The following is a 14,583-nucleotide window of genomic DNA, read 5'->3' as shown; positions in this document are numbered from 1 at the left end:
ACTTTATATAAAGAAGTTACTTTGATACTCCACAGAATCAAATACGGAAACACTTCCAGGAAGCAGCACACAAAATCTGCAAGAAAATAAGAATTGGTACTTTCTGTGAAGACTTTTTTTTCTGAAGCAGAAATCAGCAGAGCCTGGTTTTGCTGACTTGCTCTCTGTTCCACACTCTACCTCCATGTCTTCTTCCCACACCCCCACTGTCCCAGCCCCGAAACACCAGTTTAAATACACATCCCCTGCACTGGCAACATCCTGTCTGATCCCTTCCCATTCCCAGCCAACAACACGGCTGAGGAGAAGCACACCGAGCCACTGTTAATTCTAATGTGCTTACTTTGGCATGCTGACACACAGACTAATTAATGTACTGATGGTTAAGCAGAACAAGCAACTCTTGAATTTAATAATTGGAATCCTTCTATTCTAGCTCCAACTTACATTAAAATTGTAGGATGTGATTCTTAGCTTTGAGAGGTATGTCTGCTTTGAAAGGTTGGCCCAAACAGGCTCAAAAATGTCAGGATTCTGGGACAGGATGGCATATGTCTCTTTGTCCTCAAAAACGTAGGGAGAAAGAAAAATAAGTTTCCCAAAATTTTCAAGCCAGTGATTCACATGCTGAGGTGGAATAAAACAATGATATTTGTGCTGAATTTGTTAGCTCTGTGTGCTAATATTTGCAGGACTCTCACTCAATCTCCAGACAACAGGAATGCAAAAGGAAAATGAAACTGTAAGCCCCCTGAAACTATGGTATCAATGAAAAATAATGAAAGTTCATGAAGCCCTACCAGAAAAGGTAACAGTTTACAACCACAATACTGTATCCAGTTTTACGTAACCCACAGAAAAGATAATAAGCTTAGAGAAAGGAAAAGGCCAAAATGAAAACCTATAAGTTTCTGACACCATTAGCTCAGGATGCTGAATCTTCATCAGAGAAAGAGAGGCCAATAAACACCCACAAAGGTTTCTAAAGGCCCGTTTGTGTCACATCTTCATGGACATTTCTTCCCAAACAATTTCTCAACTCAGTTATCAATGTGTTAACCCTGCAGGGCGCACCCAGCCCTCAATTTCATTCCACTAATACTGCCACTAGACATAGCCTGTCTATCTCTAAACCACATTGCAGAGATGTGTGAGGTGGAAAGCCAACACAGTTATATTATTCAGCACATCCATTTCACATAAAGACATTAAATTATGATGTTTTCTCATATTTTCGGCCTGAAGAACAGTAGAGCCCAGAGGCCCAGTGTAATCATGACTGCTGTGTGCTTGACAACTCGCAGAGAGGAAGACTGCTGCCACTTTGTAGAGCTGACAGGCTAATAAAGACAAAAAGCAAGAAGCAGGCACCACAAAAGCAAATAATTGATGCGAGGGAGCAGAGGTATCCATAGAATTTTGCAGATTTAAAAGTAGGTCAAGTCAAGCCCACATTTAAGTAGTTTTGCTGTGCCTTGAAATTAGAAAAAAATATTTATGATTCAAGGAGTCTGGTGAATATTTATACAGCCATGTTCTATGAGCAGGTTTCCTTTTGCATAACTGCAGATGCAGCACTCAGGAAGGGTGTGTGAAGTTCCATCTCTGGTGCAGGGGACACTTCGTGCAAAGGCAGAAACAGGCAGAAAGTGCACAGCAGCTTGCAGAAGCCATGATGAGTGCAGGAGGTGGGAAAATGCACAGAACAGAAGAATAGGACAGCAAGACTTTAGGATCTGCAATTATTTTAGCTTCTGAGGAGCAAAGCTCAAAAAAAAGCAAAAACATTTTTTAGAAAACCAAGAATACTTATTGGAATCAGTATGAGAAAGCCCAATAAAGAGTTGTAACAACAGGCACAGAAGGAGCAGGACCTTGGAACAGCCATCCTGAACCTAGAGGGGGCCTACAGGAAGACCAGAGGGGGACTCTGTCAGGGAGAGTAGAATCACAGAATGGCTTGGATTGGAAGGGGCCTCAAGGATCATCAAGTTCCAATCCCCCTGCCACAGGCAGGGCCACCAGCCTTCAGACATGGCACTAGACCAGGCTGCCCAGGGCTCCACCCAGCGTGGTCTTGAACACCGCCAGGGCTGGAACCTCTCTGGGCAGCCTGTTCCAGCACCTCTCCACTCTCTTGGTAAGGAACTTCCACCTTACATCCAATCTAAACCTTCCATCCCTGAACTCAGGGTAGTGACAGGACAAGGAGCAATGGCTTTCAACTAAAAAAGGGGAGATTTATACTAGACTTCAAGAGGCAATTTTTCATTTTGAGGGTGGTGAGGCACTGGCACAGACTTTCCACAGCAGCTGTGGTGCCTCATTCCTACAGGTGCTCAAGGCTGGGTTGGATGGGGCCCTGGGCAGCCTGAGCTCACGGGGGCAAGCAGCCATGGGAGCGGTTGGGTCTGGATGGGCTTTAAGGTCCTTTCCAACACCAAGCACTCTGTTTCTATGAAAATCTAACAGAATTTGTGTGGTTGAAAAGGCAGGGAGATTTATGTGCAAATCAGAGGGAAGTGTCTTGAAATGGCAACGTCCAACTGCTCTGCTGAGGCCAGCATTGATGGAATCAGAAGGCAGAAAACTTTACAGAACATTATTTTTAAACAATGCCAAGACTCCTCTATTAGGGGAAAAAAAAGACAGCAGAGAATACACTGAAAGCAAAATCAGAGCTGTCAGAGAACAATGCTAAAATCCTCAGCAGTTTATAAGTTCAGCATGATAGCACAAGAATAGGCTGCTGAGATCTAGTTGATGCTGTCTAAGAACAAAGACATAAAGTTTCTGTTCTTACTAGCATGAAGCTCATTTCTTAGGGGAACAAGTACAATCATTTTGCTGTTACCCAATGCTACAACACTGACTGCACTATTTAATTTAAATTAATTGTGCACGTCTCCTAACTACAAAGAGCAGATACAGTAATTCTGAGCTTTACATAGCTATATTAACACAGATACCCTGAAAGTGCTTGCCACAAGGCATCAGCTCTACATTCAAATCTAAGTTTCTCATCAGTTACTGAGCAGGGACACAAGCAGGATTTCAAACTGTCCACTTGCCCCTACGAGGCAATGAACAAAGGAGTCTGAGGATACAGAGTTACAGTGACACTTACAAACATGGTGGTCTCCAAAGGTGAAGACTGAAAAGCAACTTTGGAGCAGAATCACATAACAACAGAGACTACTGAAAGATGCTGGGCTTGATAACAGACTCAGCCGGTGAAAGGAAAATTGAGCAACAAAATAGAACACTTTGGGTGACAGCACATTGTCTAGCTATGCCAAAGCACCATTCCCGAAGGATTAATACAAATGTTTATCATCTGTGGCTCTGCATGTCCTAGTAAAATATTGGTCATCTGCTGGCAGGAAGTACTGCATTTACTTCGACTCAGTTAGTCTTCCGCAGTGAGAGAATAAACGTGCCTCTTGCAAACTGCCCACTGACAATGCAATCTGTTTAAGGCAGTGATTTCACACCCACCACAAACGTCTTCAGAACAGATATATTCAGACAATACAACTTCAAGGAGATATTACTTCAAAATGAGTGAGTCATTTTGAGCCTAAGCCAAGAAATACAGCAAAGTACTGTTTGAATCCACCATCTACTAGTGCTCATAGTCAAGACTTGGGTGATTCCTGAGAAAAACTGATACAGACTAGCAATCTCCAGCTGAGCACAAAGCTCTCCATTTAGAGCAGAAGTCTGTCCTGTTGTCAAGAGTTCATTTTCCTAAACATTGCCTGCTATGTAATTTGTTCAAATGGATGCTCAGATTCAGTCTTCACAAAAAAATAAAAATAAAAAAATAAAAATAAATTACCAGAAAGTCTGTACTTTCCACTGATAGTCTAAATTATGTCTAAATGGAGAACTAAAGTCTTCTCTTAACTGCATTAAATATTGTAAAAATATCTTCCTTGTCATATTACTGGACTGTTTCCTAGGGAAACAAGTGCTCTGCAGATTTCTTTTCAATGCTTCTTCATTTCCACACTCCTAGTGAAAAATTAGAGCTAGATAGAGAAGAGAAACCAAACCAACTGCCATTCCTGGAAAGTCTGCAGACATCTTGCTCTCGAGTGCCAAACAACACAGCTAACTCAGCACCAACTGCAGGTACAACACATGTTGTCCAGACTTAAGGGCAAAGGAAGAAAACTCAGGGCACAGAAGCTACGTCTATGCAGCAAATGAAGGAGGCTTCCTTTTAGCTTACTCAATATAGCTATAAGAAAAGAGCCTGGATTATAGGAGTGGAATGTAAAATCAAGAGAAGCACAATTCATTAATGCATGCTGACAGAACACCTTTTCTTTTATTGCAGCAATTGCTGAAGTCACCTATCAAGCTTCATCCTCCAAGCACCATTTATGCAGTCTTTGCAGCTTGCCTGCAAAGCTTTGAACTGAGCAAAAAGAACACCTCCTTACATTTTTATAGGTCTTCAAATTCCAATGAAAGATGTAAAAAATTCTTTGTAACATGTTTCCTAAAGCTAAGGATGAAAATATACAAAAATATAATATTCAGAAAGAAACAAGACCTGCAAATTCCTTGCTTAGTGACGAATATGTTCCAAGAACCAGTCATTAATCTAAGCAGATGCCCATAGGGACATAGGCTAGTAATGACCTAAATAGTCCTTATAATGAAAACCTAGAGTCTTTTTTTATAACCTTGTCCTTTTTAAAATACAGTTCTAAATTAGGACTTCCAAATTGGGTCAGCCCTACCACAATTTTTTTTTTCTCATGAAAATATATGGAAAACAAAGTCATATTTAAGGAGATGTATTTAAGTTAATACACTTTTACATCCATCACTGTAAATAAGCACAAAGAAACTATTTCAAATAGGTCTTTGCAGCCTTAATTAAAAAAAAACAAAAAAACAAAAAAAATACATTTAAACTGCTTTTAGTAAATTTTTTAGAGTCTGTATATTTATGTATATTTCAGAGTCTATATATTTATGGTATTATACAGCTGCACAGTCTGCCTCAGTTCGCATCACAGATTACATAAACAACACTGTGACAGCTGATACCTTGGGTTTCCAACTCTGCAGCCAACCTTTGAAAAGATGCCAGAATTGTGACTGCATAACAGACACTGGGCACCTAATGGACATCAGCTACAAGCAAGTCTGTCCAGCAAGCCAAACAGAAAATGAACAGCGATAACTAACCCATAGTTTACCTACTGACCTAACTGTTCTCTACCTGTGTACCTTGCAGTAACTGAAATATTTAAGTGTTTCGAATACCAAACTTTTCATGTCTGCTGAAAGGTAGACTTTTAATACCTACCAGGACACCTTTCTCCCAGTGTAAGAAGTTAATGTTCTGAAAAACAACATATACATCCTCAACACTCAAAACTAAGGATCTTTGGATTGTCTTCACAATCTCTTCTAAAAAAGCTTGGTAAGTAATGGGTATTTTTGGCGTGCATATGTTGGTTTAATTTCCATTTGATTATGAAGGGGAGAAGATTTCAGCAATTTTAAGAGTTGTAAGCTGAAAAAAGATCCATAAATGAAAAAAAAAGAAAAAAAAAAAAAAGAAAGATGTGCGTGTAAAAGACCAGTGCTGCATACAGCATATGGTGAGCTTTGACGTGTACCAATAAAACAACACATGGATGCCAGTACTTAAAAGACTCCTGCAATAGATCTCGTTACAGTAATCATTTCCTTCACCTCCTGCTATTAAAACATCCACCTAGGCATAGGCAAGACATAAAGTAGCATCAACTCTAATGCCCAATAGCATATTATCTGCTGAATCACAGATACAGTGATAAAATCTAAACAGTGGCACTGTTAAAACTGTGACATTTATCACGTTGCCCTATCTATCTTTAAACACAGTATTTGTTGAAGCTCCTAAAATAAGAAGGGAACACACTTCAAGTACCATGGTAACTGCTTGGCATGATAAATCAGGGTCCTTAAGGATCCCACACAGACTTACTGCTATTGTGACTAGACTTAACCAAATGGCACCTAGTATACTTGTCTACATTCTGAGCAGTAATATCACCTTGGATTAAAGTACAGATAAAATGAAAGGCTTGCTTGCTCGAAATAGAGATGAGGTTTTTCTGACATTAATGAATTACTTCAAAAATAATTTTGCTTGGCCTGTGCATGGTAAAGACAAAGCTGGATTGACAAAAGCTTGATTCGAAAGCATAATTTCAGTATGCAGAGAGCTCTCTCCATGCAGTTTCAGGAAAAAGAACGAAGAAAAACTAAGAAAGGGAAGGTATAAAAACAGATCTTGCATGTTAAAGAAAATAAACATGTTTGGGGCTGAAAGAGATTACCCACAATCTACAGAAACTACTTACTTGCTAGATTTTAGATCTCCATTTGGTGTTATCATGCATTCAATGATAAATGGAGGGTACTGTTTACTTATTCAATAAGAGCAGGATGGAAAAATACTCTTCAGCTTTTAAAGCACATCTGAAACATAAAAATCGTGCCTCTAGCCTTTCTTTTCAATTTGGATGTGGATATGTTGCTTATCTTGAAAGTAGATAATCCCTCGAGTTACTATAACATTGATTTTCCAAAAGTAAAGAGAGAAACTGGTAGTGTCACAGGCAAGTGACAAACAACTTTCTTTATCCTCTGTTAGTCATACAACAGATGTAGGTCACAGCAGTAGGTCACAGAAAGTTTGCTTAGCCTTTTATACAAACTTCACTCCTTCATCTTCCAAATAATTTTAAAACTGCATCTATTATCCAGGAGCACAAGCTACCAAGTTAAAGATTTTCCTTTCTTTAGCTCTCTCTAGAAACATCAATACAAGAAGGCTCACAGACCAGACAACTTATATACGCAAAACTAAGAAAGATGAGGTAGACATCTGTGCATTTTGCACACTGTTACAGACATCAACTCTTCAAAACTGTACATAACACCAAGCAGAAATGAAACCCTCATACGTTACAGGCAGTGTGGGAAAGCACAGATCATACAAACAGGCAAAAAGGAGGTGAGAGTACTTACAAATAAAACTTCTCTTCCCAAACAGGATTCAAATTCCCAAAAATTGTTTTTGTCCTCTTCTTTGTTTTACCCACTTGAACAGTTACATACGGATCGCTGGAACCAGTCTTGTCTTTGGCCTGTAGACCCTGAGCACACACCACTGGAAGGAAAAGAGAAGAGTTATCACCACCCTCCAACAACACAGTGTGTCCACACAACACATGAAGAAGGAAAAGAGAAGAGTTATCACCACCCTCCAGTAGCACAATGTGTCCATGCAACACATGAAGAAGCAGGTAGCCCAGAATGTCCAGAAAAAAAACAAAACAAAAAACAACATTCATGAGAGCTTTTGTGATGAGCCTCAGCTCACAGTGCATTACAGTGTCTGGGGTAGGAGTACCTGTCTCAATTTGCTACCTGAGCAGAAAGAGATACAATTCACAGAAGCCTGTTCTCTCCAGCTTCAGACCAACTCTGTCTTAGGTACTCAAACAAGACCAGTTGAACCTGTGCCTCCTTCCTCTCACCTGTAATTGTGATCTTTGCTGACCATTTTGAGGTGCCATCAAGCACGCTTTGCTTCACTGTCTTCATTTGCTGAGCATGTGTCAATTTGCTCTCACAGAACACATCTCTGATCAAGTCAAAGATCTCTGGCTTGTTCCGCTCACGGATTTTCATGCGATCCTTCATGGCCATGATGAAATTCTGGGTTCGATCCTCAGCTCCATGCTTTGAGCTCTTCTCTGCTGCTCCTGTGCATCAGAGAGTAAAAAAGAGACGTCAGAAACATGCAAACACAGAAAGTCATGGCTCACTGATGAATAAGGACGACAAGATCAAAGCCACAATTTATTTCACATGATGCCTCTTTCTATTGGCATTTATGGTCAGCTCCCCTGTTTTAACATACACAAAAGAAAATCTGAACCAGTTGGAGCTGGATGGAGATACTGCAAGGCGAATGCCTAGACTGGATATCTCTGACAACAGGCTCTCCTCACAACAGGCTTGAGTTCTACACCTTTGCAGCTGAGAAAGACCCAGAAGAAAAACTCTAACCATTACAGCAGACATCAGCCCCACTTCTCACCACCTTGCTTTGAATAAATAGATCCCTTCTTGGGCAGGTAAGAGGGTGACACTGATCCTTCACTACAAATAGCATCTGTAAGCTTGTCTAAAGGCTGCACCTCAGTTCCAAAGAAGAGAAGAAGTTCAGATGGGCCAACAGAGTCACCATTTCCTACTGATGTTCTCTGCATGGCTTCCTATTCAGCACAGAGTCACTGTACAGTTACCTTGGAGTTATCTGGAAAGAACTGGAGTATTAACTCTTTAATTACCCGTGCTTTACATGATGATATGATGTGGAATACCAATAACAAAATTAATCAACCGTGAATGGTCTACTCTTCTACTTGGAATAAACACCAAGCTGGAGGCATTCAAAGCACTTCTCTGGATCCCTTTCTATTTTAGTTATTTCACTTGTGAGGAGATAACCCAAATTGTAGTTGTGATACCTAATCCAAACACCTAGAAGGTAGCAAACTCAATAGCTAAAACTTTGGGCCATCATAAGTATGGGGCACAAGTACAGCATTTGGCAGCTGGAAGCATGAGAGGCAGCAGCAGGGGTCTGTACTACATGGATATTAACTGGAACTGGAAAACAGAGGCCTCTGGTCCATTGCATGTTACTTACAAAATTTAAAAGTTCATACCATTATGAGATAAGAATGCTCTCACTGTCAATCCCCCATTCAGTTCTGACATTTTCTGTTAGAACTCAGCCATAGACTGCTGCCCTGTGTTAATACAGGCACTGACATGAACTAACAGGGCAGACAAACCAGTGTGTGAAATGAAATGGAGGAACCAAGATTACACACAACCTCTCTACATACAGTCTGCATTTAAGCAATTTCAAGTTACGACTTTAAATTAGATATGATTAAACCAAGACAAAACTTCTTCAAACACTTTCAGATGTATTATTCAGATTACTTTATTCATTAGTTTTATATGGTTGATTTTTCTGGGATAACCTAAACTTTGTCTTAGAAAAACAATCTTGATCCAGGTGTTGGCCAAATATGAAATTAACTTAAAAATATGTGCTAAAGCAAATGCTAGTCTGTGCAAAAGCTGCAGCTATCAGTCACAAAATCCGTTTTCCTCTAAAATAAGTAGACAAATGTGTTACCTGGGAGAGCTTACCAAAAGTTAGCATTATTTTGCACGCGCTGGAGTTTCAGCAGTTAGTGCACACTCATAAAGAGCCCCCAGCAGTGCAACATAACAGGAACCTTGTTAGCAGGCTCAATCAGGTGCCTAGTGACAAATGCTGCCTAAAGACATCCATTTCTAGGACCTTCAATCTAACATCTTCTACTGAAGAAACAAAAACTCAATTATAACTTCCACCATCCCAGTGGAAAAGAATAAAAACACAGTCAGGAACAGACTGTAATCACTGAAGTTTCAGAATTTCATTAAGGACACTGCACAACAAGGCACACTGTTCAAGATGTGAGTTAAAAAAAAAAACGGCCATAAGTTTGTATTACCTGGTAATTATTTTTTCATTTTACTTGCCAGAGGCTCAATGTTCAGTATTGCAGTTAGCAAAATAAAATGTATCTCAGAAAAATCCCCAGAGTTTTCTATTGTTGGCTTAAGGTGAAATGAAATCAAAATACTGGAATTAATTACACAGTCCCTGCTGTCCCCATTCACCGGAGAAGAACTAACATCACCCAAATTGATGTTTTGTATCAGACAATCATCCAGCTGTAGACCCAACATTTATTAAAGGAATACAGAACTGAAATGATACCAGGGGCTATACTTTGAACTTCACTTCAGATAAGAAGTGCTATTCATCTTTAACAGAAGTAGGTCTCTTGGGGAGGGAGGTGGACATGACACAGGATATGAAGAGCTACAAGAAACCGTGGAAGCCAAACTGAATAAGTTGTCCTCCCTACCTGGAATCCTGAAATCTGTAATCAGCTAAAGAAACCCTGTCCTGCCCTTTCTGACTCTATGGAAATTGAGAATCAAATTAAACATTAAGAGCTTTAGTCATGCATTAGTGGAGTGCCCAATTTCAGAAACATTTTCTAAAGAAATTATTAGCCAGGTAGCTTGCAAATATCAATGCTTCACTGTCTGTCACAGAGGAGGGCCAAGCATTACCACAGTTTTGGAATGGCACTGGTCTGCATTGTTGCCTTAATGCAAGCACCCCATTCTTACTTGGCCCAAAACAGATTGAGAGAATTTTTTCTTAGATCCTCACTGTGTACAAACACAATGCACACTGCTATACTGGAAGGCAAAAGGTGCTTTCCCTGCTGCTGCACTTGGATTCTATGTATTCATTCAGCTGCAAAAAAAGGTTTTGCGAGTGGCTTAGCTTTTAAAGCAGTTCTGCAAGTGGCAATAAAAAGGCAAGGGACGATATAAATACCATGTATAGACGTGTACAATGTCATATAAATGGCACTGGGCATTCCTTATCTCTTCCTCCCTAGGAATGAATCACGAGTCAATTTATAACAGGAAACAGAAAGCAAATAAGACTATATTCGGACTGGTATTGATACAGCTACTAGTAAACTGCCAGTGCTGTTATCTTATGCTTTAACGGGAAAAAGTCAAGAAACCGGCAGGATAGAAGACAGCTGTTCAGTAGGTGGATAATGCTTAGAAATTATATATTCCTGAAACTTAAAATAGATATTCAAGTTTCAAATAAAGGTATCCTTCCTCCTTCTGTGCAAATATTTTCCTGCATAGCATTCTGGAAGCAAACAAGCATTCATTACCACAGTGTCAAATCATCATTCAAGATAGAAGCCAAGATGATTATCACAAAAGCGACTTCTTGCTCTCATTAACAGTCCACTCACAGAGCCAGGCTCTGGAGTGCAATCTGTTCAGAGGGTAACACACAAGTTTCTCATCCAAAAGCCAACAAACATGCCAGGCTTCCAGTGCTGAGTCAAAAAGCTCTGAACAACTCCATCAGTGATCCACAGTCCCAGGAGCTAAACCAGAACCAAGCGGGGCATTCAGTACCGCAGCCCTCCTACGTGAAGTTCTCCACATTTTTCATGCTAGGATACAAAAAAAACCCACTCTTATGTCTAACCATACTCACAGAGAGGATTTTACATTCAATAGTAGTTTGAAGTTTGAGATCTCGATTCCTCATTTCCAAGATCTCCAAAGAACAAGGTTCTGATATCCTAGGGCAAATTATTTTCTCAGGTTTAACTGTAATTGACTGAGGACCTAAACTAGCAACTCTGTAGGAAAACAAGACATACATTTGCAGAAGCTTTTCAAACACAAGCACAGAACTATGGTTCTTTTTGTCAGTATCATGCTAGTATTACGTCCCTCCTTTCCTCCTTTTTGATAATTCTGCCTACTTCTCGAAATGTATTTCTTGGCTTCCTACGCATCTATCATCCTCTTCATTTGATATTAACATTTCCCAAATGGTTGAATTTCAGTTAGCAGCATACTGGTGCCGAGGGCAAGAGATAAAAGCCCCCTTTTTCCAAAAGCTTTACATGCTACAAGAATTTTAAATCTCTCTATTTAATTCCAGTCAAGTATGAAAAGAAGCGCACCCATTCAGCACAGATCTCAAGTACCTCCAAGAATAGGTGGAGGATAAAAAAGAGCACATCTAGAACAAGTATTTGTCCTCTTACAATGAAAAGGTAAGTTCCCCATCAACTGATTAATGCCTTCACAGTACCTACTGCAGAGAAATTTATATTTTTAATCCTCTCAGAGTAGCAGCTTGGTGCCAATAGTGCCATCAACCTGACGGCTGCAGTGTACATGCCACGGGTAATTCCAGCTTACTGCATTCCAAACACCGCCGTTTCAGGGAACAGTCTTGCTGAACTGAATTGCAAGGCACGTCCCACCACACAGTACTTGAAACAGAACTAAAAAGTGCTGAAACTTAAAAGCTGGAAGACCAAAAGTGGCAGTTCTTTGCTTTTTGTTCTGAAGTACAATTTAGACAAAAGATTGACACCCCTCGTCTCCGTTGGGTGTAGTGCATGAGATGCTGCCCGGAGCAGGAAATGCACGTTAAAAACATTCTTAATTGCCATCCAGACAACAAAGGTTTTGAGGCATTCCTAAACACATCATGAGCAAATCAGTTTCAATTGAGAAACAGCACCCACAAAATGAATTTTGTTTCAAACTGCAGTAAAAGAGTGCTGAATTTTAGTATTCTGTCACAACAGACCCACACATTTGTTGATGGTATCAGATACTCAGTTCCTTAAAATATAGATGGTAAGAAAAAAGCCTGAGAAGAAATACCCTAGTTTAATTCTCATAGACATGGGGAAAGGGATCCAGTTATTCCCCAGAGAAAAGCACTGAGGCACAGAAGATTGATAAACACCACATCCTGATTCTAAAGACCCAGGCATCTATTTAAAATTCTGAAGTACAGACAATGGATTCATATTTGTGACCAGCCTGAAAATTCATTTTAATCCAACACAGCATTTTCTGGAAGATTTGACAAGAGTCAAAGAAGATATATCCCAAGGCATCAAGGCATAACCAACAGAGTTATACTTGCTATCAGCCTGGAAATTCATTTTACTCCGCCAGTGCAACATTTTGTGTAAGCCTTATATAGGGTTAAGTGAAAATACATCCTGACAACAAAGACTGTTGTTTTTGTTTTGCTTTTATTGCTAAAAACAACAATAACAAAGCACCAGAAGCAGTAAAACCTTTTTAGGAAGAAAACCCTTCTGAGTTCAGTGTACAAGAAACTTCAGTCTCAGACATACTGAATTTCTAAACTATTGCTTAGGCCTCACAGTCTACGTTCTTCAAACTCATAAAAAATACTAAATAAATTTTCCATTTTCTTCTGGGCTTGTGGGATCCAGTGAGAGGAATTTTAGCATGATCACGTCAAAACAAATATCAGAGTTTCATGAAAAAGCTTCATAATGGGCTTCTAGCATCAATAATATTTGTTTCCTCAGCCCAGCTGTACATCCACATATCAGACCCAGTACTCTTAATTTCCCACACTACCATTCATCTGCCTTGTAACTATGCAGCTGTCATCTTCATCTTCCATGATGTCTCCACCTTGGATAATAACGCCATCTACACCCACTGGTAGCCTCACAGCCCTGGTTCACAGTCTCTCTATCTCCCCTGTTCCGATGACGGACAATTTTCAAATATCTCAGCATGTGAAGTTTAGTGTGTTTGCTTTTGTTTCATTTGTTGCTGGCTTTTGTTTTACCTCTCTGTGTGCTTCACCAGTTTTGAGCCCAGTATGCTCTCCATGCTGGAGTATCTTGTTTACATTTTTGGAGTTTACATTTTTAAAGAACAAGTGCAAAGCAAATATCTGCAATCTTATGAATAATAAAATAAAGATCTTACTAAATACTTTGCTGTATCCGAAAAGTGGAGCTGGTTCCAGATGTTACTTCTGTCCTACTGAAGACTACACAGACTCTTGTCATTATCACATCCCAGAGCCCCTTGTACAAAGGTATTTAAGTCCAACCAGAGATTAGATAAGCTGCTCCCATGGTTGTTCTTGAAGCTCTTCCAGAGTCTCTTTTCATCACCGAAGTCTCCTACTTTCCACCCTTAATTGTCTTAAAGCAAATTTATTCAATTTTTTGTTTTGTAAACAGTATGCTTAAACAGACCATCTTCTCTGCTTTTTATCTCCCTCTTCCCCACCATAGGGGAGTTCAGGCATAAATAAGTTCAGACAGGGATTAAACAAATTTGCTACCATCACTGCCAGCCATTAGGCACAGCATCCACTGCTCAGAAAGTCATTCAGTCACGTAAGGTTGAAAAAGTAAAGCAGAATCTTAGGAACTCTACACTGCGTGTTTAACACCGCTGCCTTGGCGTCCATCACGTCCCTTCATAAAGGTGATTCCAGGACATACTCCATACTCTGCATGGTTGTTTTTCATTTCCTGACACAGTATAATCTCTGTCTTCCTCCTGCCCAGTGCTGCCAAGCCCCTCTTTGGAAAGATTAACAAGCAAATTCATACCACCCTATCTCAAAGTGCTCTCACACATTTTCCCCTTCACATTTGAACTTTGCTCAGTATCTGTCCCACTCTGAAGTCCTTCTTGCACATAACAGCCACAGCTGCTCTCTGCAAAAATATATTTCCTCTTAATCATTAATGATTTCTAAAATTTACTTTTCCTTCTATTGTTTTTGACTTCATTACTTCTCCTCTGAACAGTTTTGTGACTGTTTCCTTGCTGCTGCTGGTGCAAACTCCATTTTCCTCTGCTCTCAATAGTTATCTTCCCACACTGAGATATCACAGCTTCACTATGACATGGCAGTATCTAGGATGTGCATCTGAATTAAGCCTAGGTACACAGATTAGCAGCTTTTTGTATTGGAGTTCGCCATTTAGCATCGTGAATCCAGCTGGCACTCCACATCAGATTTTGTCATAAAGATGAATTATGGCATAGCAAATTCTGTCA

The 14,583-nt window shown here is 39.9% G+C and overlaps 1 protein-coding gene across 9 annotated transcripts in view; it reads right to left on the bottom strand.

Moving 5' to 3' along the window:
* Positions 1-14,583, bottom strand: part of UNC13B (unc-13 homolog B) — a 206,076-nt gene that overhangs the window by 65,591 nt on the left and 125,902 nt on the right. For all 9 annotated transcript variants that reach the window (XM_048930940.1, XM_048930942.1, XM_048930943.1 and 6 more), the window contains 2 exons: positions 7,557-7,784; positions 7,045-7,186 (listed from right to left, as the gene is read on the bottom strand). In XM_048930940.1, coding sequence (XP_048786897.1) covers positions 7,045-7,186; positions 7,557-7,784 — 370 coding nt within the window. The remainder of the gene's footprint in view (positions 1-7,044; positions 7,187-7,556; positions 7,785-14,583) is intronic.

The sequence above is a fragment of the Lagopus muta genome, chromosome Z, assembly GCF_023343835.1.
Source record: "Lagopus muta isolate bLagMut1 chromosome Z, bLagMut1 primary, whole genome shotgun sequence".
In the NCBI taxonomy this organism is placed as follows: domain Eukaryota; kingdom Metazoa; phylum Chordata; class Aves; order Galliformes; family Phasianidae; genus Lagopus; species Lagopus muta.
The sequence above is the reverse complement of the archived record's forward strand: the minus strand, read 5'-3'. Positions and strand labels throughout refer to the sequence as shown.